Source organism: Elephas maximus, chromosome 25 (assembly GCF_024166365.1).
Source record: "Elephas maximus indicus isolate mEleMax1 chromosome 25, mEleMax1 primary haplotype, whole genome shotgun sequence".
Classification (NCBI taxonomy): Eukaryota; Metazoa; Chordata; class Mammalia; order Proboscidea; family Elephantidae; genus Elephas; species Elephas maximus.
This window is the reverse complement of record NC_064843.1, coordinates 26,572,335-26,585,638: the sequence shown is the minus strand read 5'-3', so window position 1 is coordinate 26,585,638 and position 13,304 is coordinate 26,572,335. Positions and strand designations below refer to the sequence as shown.

At 43.8% G+C, this 13,304-nt stretch overlaps 1 protein-coding gene across 3 annotated transcripts in view; it reads right to left on the bottom strand.

Annotated features, from left to right (window-relative positions):
• PTPRT (protein tyrosine phosphatase receptor type T) overlaps nt 1-13,304 on the bottom strand; it is a 1,296,550-nt gene that overhangs the window by 801,136 nt on the left and 482,110 nt on the right. For all 3 annotated transcript variants that reach the window (XM_049868705.1, XM_049868707.1, XM_049868708.1), the window contains exon 5: nt 4,916-5,031. In XM_049868705.1, coding sequence (XP_049724662.1) covers nt 4,916-5,031 — 116 coding nt within the window. The remainder of the gene's footprint in view (nt 1-4,915; nt 5,032-13,304) is intronic.

Genomic DNA, 13,304 nt, shown 5'->3' with positions numbered 1-13,304 from the left:
CTGGCCTCTGTGCCAACAAGAGCTAGAATTTTCCTGAGAAATTGGTTTGTGTTTATCTCTCAGACATTGTGAGCTGTGTATATGACAAGTTTCCTTTATCCCCTTGCTGGCTGCGAAGCTGAGAGCTCCACCTGTGACCCACCCATAAATAGCAAGTATGGCAAAATGACGTTTTTTAGCACTATTACCAGTACCAGCGTATTCTCTTCCTGCTGTCTTGTGTTGCCTCCCTTTTAATTTCTGCTATCTTGCCATGTTTTATGCCTCATTGTGAGCAACCTGAAAAACATTCCATGTAATAAGATTTGGTTTACATTGAAAAGTAGATAAATAAAATGAGGAAGAGAGCCACACCGTATGTTTCCATCCGTTTCCTTCAAAACCTCAATTACCTTCTGCTTCAGAAACATTCCTCTGACAGATCCCAGGTTTAGGGCACACAGCTCAGAACTGTAGCAGTAGCAATCAGAAAATAACTGGAAAACCCAAACAAAATCGCTGAAAATATTGTGATTCCTGCCTCATTTTCTCGACCCATAAGAGGCAATGCCATAGAATTGACAAATGCATCTTGGAGACCCTGGGCCACTTTGATTCTAATGATAACAAAAAGAGTAACATTACCTAATGCTTGAGTCCTGGTGGCATAGTAGTTAAGCACTTGGCCGCTAATCAACAGGTCCACAGTTTGAATCCACCAGCCGCTCCTTGAAAATACTATAGGGGCTGTTCTACTCTGTCCTATGTGGTCACTGCAAGTCAGAATTGACCCTATGGCAACGATTTTTGGCAATGCTTGAGTAAGGAGCCCTGGTAGCACAGTGGTTAAAGTGCTCAGCTGCTAACCAAAACGTCAGTGGCTCGAACTCACTAGGCACTCCACGGGAGAAAGATGGGGCAGTCTGCCTTCTGTAAAGATTCACAGCCTTGGAAACCCTAGGGGGCAGTTCTACTCTGTCCTACAGGGTCACCATGAGCCAGAATCAACCTGAGGGCAATGGGCTTGGTTTGTCCTACTGTGGTGGCCTAATACGTTGCTATGATGCTGGAAGCTATGTCACTGGTATTTCAGATACCAGCAGGGTCACGCATGGTAGACAGGTTTCAAAGGAGCTTCTAGACTAAGACAGACTAATAAGAAAGGCCTGGTGATCTACTTCAGAAAATTAGCCAACGAAAGTCCTATGGGGCACAACAGGGCACTGTCCAATACAGTGTTGGAAGATGAGCCCCTAGGTTGGAAGGCACTCAAAATACACAGTGGCTGCCACCATAGACTGAGGCATGCAAATAATCGAGAAGATAGCACAGGACCAGGCAACGTTTCATTCCATTGCACATGGGGTTGCCATGAGCCAGAGCTGATCTGACAATAACCACAATGCTTAAGTATTACACAGAAGTTTACTACGCTCTCCTACGGTCTATACGCAGCCTCCGGAAGCAGAAGGGCAGGCATTAGTGTCGGTTCCATTTCACTGTGTTGAGAAGCAGCAAGGAAGAACCGTCAGCCCCTAGATGTGCTTTCTCTGCCAGGGATTTTCCAGCTGCAGGGAAGGGGCTCAAATCCAAGGAGATAAGTGACAGCATGAATTTCCATCAAAGTGTGCACAGATGATTGGACACAGATTAAACCTAAAAACCAAACCCATTGCCATCAAGCCTATCCTGACTCATAGCGACCCTGTGGGGCAGAGTAGAACTGCCTCATATGGTTTCCAAGGAGCAGCCGGTGAATTCGAACTGTCAACCTTTTGGTTAGCAGCCTGAGCTCTTAACCGCTGTGGATTAGGGACCAACATCTAAACTATGTCAGTCACAGCTGATAGATGATATAGATCTTTTGTTGCATGAAATTGGACATAACTGGAGTTCACTTCTAACAGTGTTTCTGCTTCCTTGAATCTGAGGTGGTATATTTCTAGAGCTGCACTGTCCAACAGGGCTTCCTGCAATGATGGAAATGTCCTCTGGCAGCACTGGCCAGCTAGATGCATGTGATTATTGTGCACTTGAAACATGGCTAGTGTGATTGAGCATCCGAATTTTAAATCATATTTAATGAATTTAAATTTAAATAGCCATAGCAGGCTGTAAGATCAATATGTGAAAGCCAATTATATTTCTATATACTAGCAATAAGAAATCAGATATTAGAAAAATTTTAAATGCCTTTTACGATAGTGTCAAAAATACGAAACTCTTAAGGATGTATCAGACAAAAGATGTGCAACACTTGTACACTGAAAACTACGAAACATTGCTGAGTGAAATAACTGATGGCCTTAGACAAACGGAGAAATATGCCATGTTCCTGGGTCAGAAGACATAATGTTGCTAAAATGCCAGTTTTCCAAAAAGTGATCCATAGAGTAAATGCAATCAACTCCCATTAAAATACCAGCAGGCTTTTCTGTAGAAATTAACATTCTAAAATTCACGTGGAAATGTAAAAGACCTAGAATTGGCAAAACTACTTTGAGAAAGAACATACAACATTCGCAGGCTGACGCTAACTGATTTCTAGACTTCTTATAAAGTTACAGTAATCGGTGTGATAACAGTTTTAATACCAACAAATACATCAGTGGAACAGAATAAACGACTGAGAAATAAACCCGTACATATGAGGACAACTGATTTTTGACAAAGGTACAAAAGCAATGCTGTGCAGAAAGGTCTTTTTAGCAAATGGTGCTGGAACAACTTGTATACCCATACATATGCAAACATATGAACCTCTACGCATACCTTACACCGTATTAAAAAAATTAACTCAAAATGGATCATGGGCTTAAATGTAAAAACTGAAATTATAAAATACCTAGTTTTCTAGAAGACAACACAAGAGAAAATCTTTGTGACCTTGGCTTAGGCAAAGATTTCTTAGCAATAATGCCAAAGACAAGATCGATAAAAGAAAAAAACTGATATACTGGACTTCATCAAAATTTTAAATTTCTGCTTTTCAAAAGATTCCCTTAAGAGAATGAAAAGACAAATCACAGACGGAGAGAAAATATTTGCAAAGCGTGTATTTGATAAAGGACTTGTATTCAGAACATACGAAGAACTCTCGAAACTCAACATTAACAAAACAAACCAATAATAAATGAACAAAACTTTTGAGCAGACACTTCACAGACAATATAAGGATGACAAACGAGCATATGAAAAGATATTCAACAGTATTAGTTATCAGGGAAATAGAAATCGAAACCAGAATGTGATACTACCACAAACATCCCAAAACAGTTGCCATCGAGTTGATTCTGGGTCATGGCGTCACCATGTTTTATCAAAGTAGAAATGTGCTCCTTATAGTTTTCAGTGGCTGTGACCTTTTGGAAGTAGATGACCAGGCCGTTCTACTGAGGTGCCTGTGGGTGGATTTAAATTGCCAACATTTTGGTTAGTAACCAAGCACTTAACTGTTCGTGCCATCCAGGGACTCAAATACCACAAAAAAAAAAAAAAAAAACCCTTTGGCCGTTGAGTAGATTCCAATTCAACACACCTATTCAAATAGCTAAAACTGAAAAAACTGACCACATCAAGTGCTGCTGAGGACACGCAGCAATCAGAGCTCTGGTGCTCTGCTGGTGGGAGGCTAAAATGATACAATCGTTTTGGAAAAAAGTTTGGCAGATCTTTAAAACGTTAAATACACGTCTACTATATGACTCAGTTGTTCCACTTCTAGATATTTACCAAAGAGGAATGAAAGCACATGTCCACATAAAGACTTGCACATGAGTGTCCACAGATGGTTTTGGTAATAGCCCCAAACTGAAAACAACCCAAATGAACGTTGATAGATAAACCGTTAAAATGTGGTATATCCATACAATGGAATATTATTCTGGGGAAAAAAAGCAGCTCTTGATATACACGATAACACAGATGAATCTCAAAGGAATTATGTCGAGTAAAAGATTAGTACCTACTTTATGATTTCATTTATATAAAATGTTCAAACACACAAACTAATATTCCATGACAGGAAAACGGATCAGTAGTTCCAATAATTTTGATTGTGGCAATAGTGTCACATGTATGTATATGTGAAAACTTACTGAACCGTAAACTTTAAACACTGTATGTCAACTGTACCTCAACAAAGATGTTTAAAAATAAAAACTTTCAAACAGCCACACGTGTCTAGTGACTGACACATTGAGAGGCACAGCTCTAACTTCTCTGCTGCCCCAGAACTTGGTATTTCCGTGTCAGCACTGACAGGACTGCACCGAATGCTATAACACTTTGTATTCTAGTATGTGCCTGCCCCCGGTCCCTAGCTCCTACCAAAGAGATCGTTTCTTATCTCTCTTAGGAAGTTGGGTCAATGAGAAGAAATAAGAAGAAAACAAAACTAAACTTAAAGCACTTTCCTGGTGGACTTCCCTGACAGAATTGTTCAGCTAGAGAACAGGTTGGTTTGCTCATTTTCTGGGAAAGGGTGTCTCTTTGATTTTATTCTGATCCTGTAGCGGGTTATTACCCCCCAGACTGGAAACTGCTAGACCACTGGACATCCAAGGTCCTTCCAGTCAAAATTTTATGATGCCACATACCCGGAACCTAAAATATTCCATTTGCCTTAGCCCTTGGAAGCTGGGTTTAAAGGTCAAAGTTTGTTAGAAGGAAGTTGGGAAAGGTCATAGGTGCAAATCCTATTTCCAGCACTTTTCAGTTTGTAGCCTCGGTTCCTCCATCTGTAAAATGGGCATAATAACGCCCACCTAATTGTAGCTAAGAATTAACAAGATCATGAATGCAAAGCACCAGCCAAGGAGTAGAAGTGCTCAATAAACATTTCCTCCCCTTACCCAGCAATCCCTTCATCATAGCACACACTTTCTTCTTGCCAGGGGATGGGCATGTATAAGCAGGAGGCCTCCCCCATCCTTACCTGGAGCCAAAGTTTGTCATGCTGAGACCACTTTCCACCAGCAATGCACTGAAATGTGGCATTCTGCCCCACGTTCACCTCAACGTTTTGGAGCCGCAGAAAGTGAGGTGCTTTTCCTAAGGGAGAAACCAAAGAGCATATAAGCAGAGGATTCAGCAGCCTGTACCACTTCCCTACCATGGATGGAAGCTCAAAAGGGGCATTTGGGTCTGGGAAGTGGCCTGGGTCAGTGAAGAGCCAGTATTTACTGATCACTTACAACGAGTCGTGAACCATTCAGAGCCTTAACTAAGAGCTTTTCATGTATCATTTTACTTAAGCCTCAGAAAACCCCATGACATGGGCAATATTCCTATTTCACAGATCAGAAAATGAAGCATCTTAGAAGTTACATACTTTGGCACAATCAGACTGCCAAAAGTGTAGAACCCAAGACAAGAATCCAGTCCTTTGGGACTCTTGAAGTCCATTTTCTTAGCTGCTGCATAATACTGTACTATTCTATTAGTCCAAACATCCCTAGAATATGTCCGATTTGACTGTTACCCTGGGGCTGGCCCTGGATGAAAGGTAGACTCATAGAACCAAAAGTTGAGAAGAAAGTAGAAGTGAGGTGAATGGACACTCACTATGGAGGAGTCTGCCCTGAGGCCTGGATGAACAGAAAGAAGAAAGCTAAAGCCAAGCATCTTTAGGCCTGAGACCCGCATGCCTGGCCTTGGTGATGATGAAGATCTAATGAAGACAAAGAGAGGATGAAGTAGAGATGGAGGAAGAGAATATTACCAGATAACATTTAGTGTTTACGATGTGATAGGTACCATGTGCAGTAACTTTGTTTAACCCAATGAAGGTGGCAGTGGGATTATCCCTATTTTACAATGAGTAAACTGAGGCATGGTATGGTGTTGGTGAAGAATACTGAATATACCACAAACTGCTAAAAGAACAAATAAATCTGTCTTGGAAGAAGTACAGCCGGCATGCTCCTTAGAGGCGAGGATGGTGAGACTTCATGTCACATACTTTGGGCATGTTATCAGGAGGGACCAGTACCTGGAGAAGGACATCGTGCTTGGTAAAGTAGAGGGTGAGCAAAAAAGGAAGATCCTCAACAAGATGGATTGAGGCAGTGGCTGCAACAATGGGCTCAAGCATAGCAAAGATTGTGAGGATGGTACAGGACCAGGCAGTGTTTTGTTCTGTTGTACATAGGGCCACTATGAGTTGGAACCAACTTAAAGGCACCTAACAACAACAAACTGAGGCACAGAGAGGTCAAGAAACTTACTTAGGGTCAGAACCGTAAGTAGCAGAGTCCACATTCAATCCCAAGTGGCCTAGCTTCTGAGTCTAGACTCTTAACTCTAAGTTATGACACCTCCCAAGCATGGGAGGGAGATGGGACGTTCACTCTGGACTGGGCATAGCAGCGGGGAAAGGACTTTCAAATGAAACACATGGTGTTTGTGAGCACCCAACTCTAGGATTAAGCATGTATTTTATGTTGGCTAACTTGGGCATGTCTCTTTTCTTCTTGTGGAGAGAGGTCCTCACCTCAGTGAGTTCTCCAGCAATGGGTGAACTAATAACCTAAGTCTAGTAGAAGGAGCTTCTTCATCGAGGTTAAAGGTGCCAACGATCCCTACCACCATCAACCAAATCATAGATGAACTAACTGGGTATACTGCCTGGACTGGGGCCATGTTGAGAGCTCTAAGGTGATCAAGTAGATGCAACAAAGGCCTTTGGCCTACTTTCTAGAAGAAGTCAAATGTCCAGAGAGATGAATAATAGCAATAAAGTCTTTTATTGAAAGCTCCTAAGTGGAACACACTATGCTCAAGGCTTTACATGATTTATCTAATTAAACTTCATGACACCCCTGTAAAATACAGTCTATTATTTCTCTTTAAGAGAAGCAGAAACCAAGGTTCAAAAAGTTTAGTTTGTTCAACACTACATAGCGTTAGTAAGAGGCAGCACCAGAATTCAGTCCCAGGTCTGTTTTGGCCCACATCTCCACACTTAGATAGCACGTTCTCTTGCTTCCTGGCCAGTAGGAAAGAAGATGGCGTCATCAGACAGACACGAGGCCCAGGAAGGGCTGTGCTGCTGTTCCAGGCCCCTCCTGTTGCTCTCAAATATTTGACTGTAAATGATCTCTTTCCTTGCTATTTTTCCCCACAGGCTTCATGTTTTGAACTATCTTGTCCACCAAACTGCTACCACCTGTAAAGTTCAGCAGAAGCCAAGAACCTTGGCATGATTAGGAAGACGTGCTGTGAAAAAACATAGACTTCTGCTCAGGTTTTTAAACTAATGACAACAGCTCAGAGACCCCCCTTGTGCTACCCTTGGAACCCCAAAGGCTAGAGTAGTGTCAAGGGCCTGAGGCCCAGGGAAGGCCACTTCTTCTGGGCTGCTCAGAGTTTCAGATTCTTGCTTCTCATAAACCTGACAAATGTCATGCTGCTTTGATTGTCTGAAATTGTTTCCTTTTCACTCTCCTGTATAATTTCATGAAGTTATTTTTGGAACTATCAGTTCAAGTCAATTCTTCAAGTGAGAATAGAGTGAGCCTTGTAAGCCCGTTTAACCCACAGGTTTCAAGAGGTAAGGAACATCCACCCCACGGAGAAAGGGAGAGTGGAGTCTTGGCTCCAACGTAGGAGGCTTTTGGAGGCTTTGTGGTAACCTTACCACAGGAGTGTAGGGATGATAATGAGCGCCCAGAGGCAATCTCTAAGTTGCGCCCCCCACCCCACCCCCCGCAATTTCAAAATGAGTCAAGGTTGATAGAGACAAGTAAGCAGGTAAGCAGAAAACCCTCCAACGCCTCTTGCTCCGCTGCCTCAGTCAGGCGTCTTTCATATTTGTGGAATGTCATTCCATGCCTGGTCTGGTGCCCCCTTGGACTTGCATCCAGGGGCAAGTGTCCCTCCTCTGGGGCTCCCCCACTTTCCAAAGAACATTCTTCCCTTGCCCTTCAGGACACTGGGTGAATGAATGGTTTAACCTCTGAAATGTGCATCTAGAAATGGTCTTCCCTGGATCAATGTCCCCTGCTTGCTCTGCCTTCTCTCCTTTTCTTCCTTCGCAGCAAACATTTTGCTTTGATTCTTTCATCTCCAATCTGTCTTCCTCCCTGCCTTCTAGGTGGTAGAGCCTTCAGTCATTTAGTGGCCCCTAGTATGGAGCCCTGGTGGCACTGTGGTTAAGAGCTCGGCTGTTAAGCAAAAGGTCAGCAGTCCTAATCTACCAGCTGCTCCTTGGAAATCCTACAGGGGCGGTTCTACACTGTCCTATAGGGTCACTATGAGTCAGAATAGACTTGATAGCAATGGATTTGGTTTTATGGTTTAGTATAAGTAGAAGGAGCCCTAATGGCACACAGGTTAAGCACTGGGCTGCTAACCTAAAGGTCGGCAGTTAGAACCCCCTCGGTAGCTCCACAGGAGAAAGACCTGGCGACCCATTCCTACAAAGATTACGGCCTAGAAAATCCTATGGGGAAGTCCTACTTGGTCATATAAGGTCACTGTGAGTCGAAGTTGACTTGATGGCACCTAACAACAACTGCAGGGTAAATATATGGGAGGCAGTGGTTGGTCAGTGTTAGAATTCTTACCTTCCCTGTGAGAGACCCGGGTTCAATTCCTGGCCAACGCACGTCATGCACAGCCACCACCCATCTGTCAATGGATGTTTGTGCATTGCTATGATGCTGAATGGGTTTCAGCAGAGCTTCTAGACTAAGACAAGGAAGAAAGGCCTGGTGATCTACGTTCAAAAATCAACCAATGAAAACTCTATGGATCAGAATGGTCCAATCCATAACCAATCATGGGATGGCATAGGACAGGGCAGTATCTCCTTCCATTGTGTACGGGGTCACCATAAGTTGGGGCTGACTGGACAACAGCCAACAGTTAACAGTGTAAATATTCTAGAGGAACACTAATGATTTACAGCAGGGATGTCAAACCCACATGCCTACTGGAGCCAGGCAGTTATGTAAACAAATGAAGTGGTTCAATTGTAAAGAACAGACAAAACAAAACTCCCACCACCTCCTTGCTCCATCTTTTGTTTTCCCTCTTTTGATAGAGGCTTGAGTACAAAAAACAGTTCTCTGGTTTAAGAAATCAATGTTGCAAGCACAAGAATAACTGGTAACTGACACCAGCCTCAGGGCTGGGGTGGGGGGAAGCAATAAAGAGTGGTGGGGATTGGGGAAAACTAGAGAGAAACCCTGTGTCCAATGGAAGGGGCAGCCGCTACTCAAATCTATATAGGACAGGGAGGCTATGTGAGAGTGCTTGCTCAGGGTTGCCAAACATCTGATTTCTCAGGGCAAGAAAGAAATACAGATTTTATGAGAACTCTATCATGTTAAAATCTTAACACAATTTTATTATAATATAGTGTAGGTTTAACAAAACATGTCTGCAGGCATGTTCTATCAGTTTGTGGTCTCTAATACATAGCTCATATGTAAGACCTCTGAAACAATTCCCCCTGGCCAGGCCCCATAAATCCAGTGGTGCCTCCCACCCTTCCATGCATCACACGATGGGGATCCCATGAAAGCCAATCCTGGTACGCAGTTCCCAACAGACCCCAGCACGTACCAACGCATCCTCCTCTTGCTTCGCTCTCACTGCACGTTCCTATACTTGTCTCTGCTCTGTGAGCCCCTGGCCTTGGCCACTATCTTGTGACAGATGTCCTTCTCGGGGGCCCCTCCTTATGTGGGAAACCTGTTTAACCTTTTCTTTGAGCTCCTGGCCTCTCTGGCCCTTCCTCTTCCATCCCCCTTGCCTTTCACTCTATTCCTGAACTACATGCATTCTTACCTATTATTCCCCCCCAGCATCTGCAGCTCTGGGAAAGGGATTATTCCACCAGCTTCAATTCAGCAAACATGGTTGACACTGGGCCCAGGTCAGCCACCAGCTCGTGGTTTTAAGCATTCCACACTTTTTTCCCACTGAGATCCGGCTCCCCCAAAATGAGATCTGCCTTAGTCATCTAGTGCTGCTGTATCAGAAATACCACAAGTGGATGGCTTTAACAAATAGAAGTTTATTCTCTCATAGTCTAGAAGTCCAAATTCAGGGCATCAGAGAAAAATAAGGCTTTTTATCTTTGTCAGCCCTGGAGAAAAATCCTTCTCATCAATCTTCCCCCGAACTAGGAGCTTCTCCGCTCAGGAATCCCAGGTCCAAGGGACACAATCCACTCCTAGCGCTGCTTTCTTGATGGTATGAGTCCCCCAACTCTAGGCTCCCTTCTCTTTCCTTTTTATCTCTTATAAGATAAAAAGGTGGTGCAGGCTACACCCCAGGGGAACTCCCTTTAGGTTGGATCAGAGATGTGGCCTGAGTCTAAGGGTGTTACATCCCACCCTAATCCTCTTTAACATAATCTAATCTTGCCTCATTAACCACAGGCAGAGATTAGGATTTACAACACATAGGAATATCGTATCAACCACAAAATGGAGGACAACCACACTACATTGGGAACCATGGTCGAGCCAAGTTGACAGATATTTTGGGGGGACACAATTTAACCCACGACAGAATCCCACTGAACAGGAATTAACAGAAACCTGGTTGTGCATTTGGAGCAAAATGCCCTGACGCTGGTGACATTTAAGCACCTGTGGATGTCGGTGCGGCGTCTGAAGCCATATTACTGTGCCCTTTCTCTCGCTCTTTAAACCTGACAGTGCTCAGTAGGAAGCCACACAAGCGAGAGGAAGGCACAGTGCACACACTAGAATCGTGTTGCAGACACTCTGTGTGGTCTCCGAGACATGGCCCCTCAACGTTGTGTGGAGAGAAAAAAAAAAAAAGGTTAAAAAATTCTAAAAGTCAACCTAGGAGCTGGAGACTCTGAAATGGAGTGGAAAAGCCTGCTGACATTTATCGTACACGGTTATAACTGACATGGCCCCACTAATAGCCAACACTGAGAAATGGCAGCGGAGGGTAACTATGGCTAAAATACTTTTAGAATAACACAAAAATGTTAAGTCGGCTTTAAAACAGAAACGAAAGGTTTCGGTTTGTAACAGAAAACAATTCCCTTTGAGTATGACGCCTGTCTTTCGGTTGCTTTTTTTTTTTGGAAGCTGCGAGGCAAGCGTTTAATATCATAACTCCAGCTCAGATCGATTGAGGACACAGTTGCAAATCAGGCACACACCCCCCTGGAACTTTTAGAATATTTAGTGGAATCACTTATTGACAAACTCTGACCATGTGTTAATGGAAAAACTGTTTTGGAAGGCAGAAGTGGAGAATTAAAAAGCCTGAGGACAGAAAGGAAGTGTGTATTTCTCAGTACAGTTAAATTTTTAATGATCTGTGGGTGAAGTCATAAACGCATTAACATTAAAGCTAGGGGTGGGGAAAAGCACTTTCAGTCCGAAGGACAGTTCAGAAGCCACTAGCATCCTGCATGACACATGAGCCAATGGACAGTCCCCAGGGCCATGGTTAGCACCTTGGAAGTTGGCTCTCAGACTCAGTTTTTCCCCAGACTCATACAACCCAGGTGCTGAAGCCAGTAATTTGGGAGGATACCATCTTTGATGCCTCTGTCTCCCAGTCTAACTCATCAAACAAGACCAGTTGGCTCTACTTCCTAAATATATACCTCAAATCTGTAAACCTGTCTCCAGCTCTAGGTTCTGTTTCTTCATAGTACTGCTCACTGTTATTATAGCATAGGATTACATGATTGATTGTTTGGTTTTCAGTCTCTTTCACTTTAATGGGTTCCCATGGAGGGCCAGGAATGAATCTGACTTACTCCCATAGACCCAGAATATTGCCTGGTATGGATGGCATGCTTATAAATGAGTGGATGGATCTCTCTCTACCACCCTAGTCCAGGCCACCACCATCTCACGCATGGGCTTTAGCAATGCCTTCCTAAGACCTATTCTTCTCCATTCACCTTCAGCTATTTCTCCATTTAGCAGCCTAAGTGATCTTCTAACACTTAAATGAGATTACTGCAGTTGTTATTGGTGCCACCAATATCTGACCCATAGTGACCCCATGTGACGGAGTAGAAGTGCTCCCATAGGGTTTTCTAGACTGTAATCTTTATTGGAGCAGCTCACCATATCTTTCTTCTGCAGAGCCACCAAACCAAAAAAAAACCAAACCCACTGCTATCAAGTCGATTCCCACTCAGTGACCCTACAGAACAGAGTAGAACTGCCCCATAGAGTTTCCAAGGAGTACCTGGCAGATTCGAACTGCTGACCTCCCTGTTAGCAGCCATAGCACTTAACTACTACACCACCAGGGTTTCTGCAGAGCCACCAGATGGGTTCAAACCACCAACCTCTCAGTGACCAGCTGACAGCTTAACCACTGTGCCACCAAAAAACCCAAACCCCCCAAAAAACCAAACCCATTGCCATCGAGTCAATTCCAAATCATAGTGAACCTATAGGGCAGAGTAGAACTGCCCCATGGGGTTTCCAAGGAGCAGCTGGTGAACTCAAACTGCTGACCTTTTGGTTAGCACCAGGGCTTCTTAAATGAGATGATATCATTCACCAACAGATATCCCTCTAGTGACACCTCCCTACACTTAGATTACAATCTAAATCGCTTAGGATGTCATCCAAGGCACTCAAGGTCAGGACCTGGCTCACTGTGCAGTGATAACTCAGACCACTTTCTCCTGGGAAGGGCCTACGAACTTGCTGTTTCCTCTGCCTCTAATGCCACCCTGCCCAAATCTTTCTATAATGAGCCCCTTCCTATGATTTAGGTCCCAGCTCAAGTCACATCTTCAAAGACACCTCTCCTGACTCCTCTAAATAACCCCCCCACCCCGTATCACCGGATTATAGTCATCTAAACTATCTGAAATTACTTATTTTACGCTTTCTTTTCTCAGCCTCTCCTGCTAACACACATGAGGATAAAGACCTAACCTTTCTTGGTCACTGAACCATCCCCAGTGCCCAGCATAGTGCTTGACACATAGCTGGTGCTCAGTACTTTACTTGTTGAGGGAAATGATGAATAAAAACCTGGGCTAGGTATGGACTGACCACAGGTCTTCAGAAAGCGGTCTTTGCTAGACCTTGGTCAATCCTATGTGACTCATGAGCTATGTACGTACCTCTGAGGACTGTATACACAGCCAGTATTTGTACATACAGATAAATGGAATTTTTCCAACTCTGGCCACTGTCACAGGGGCCTCACATTGTGATATCTGGAAGTTTACACTTAAGCTGCCTAAGAATGGAGACTGAACTTGGCCTAAGCACGTTTCACAGGAACACAGCCAGCATCACGTCTTCCTGAAATATATCCCACGGGCCATTTGCTGGGTAACTGTCTTTCAG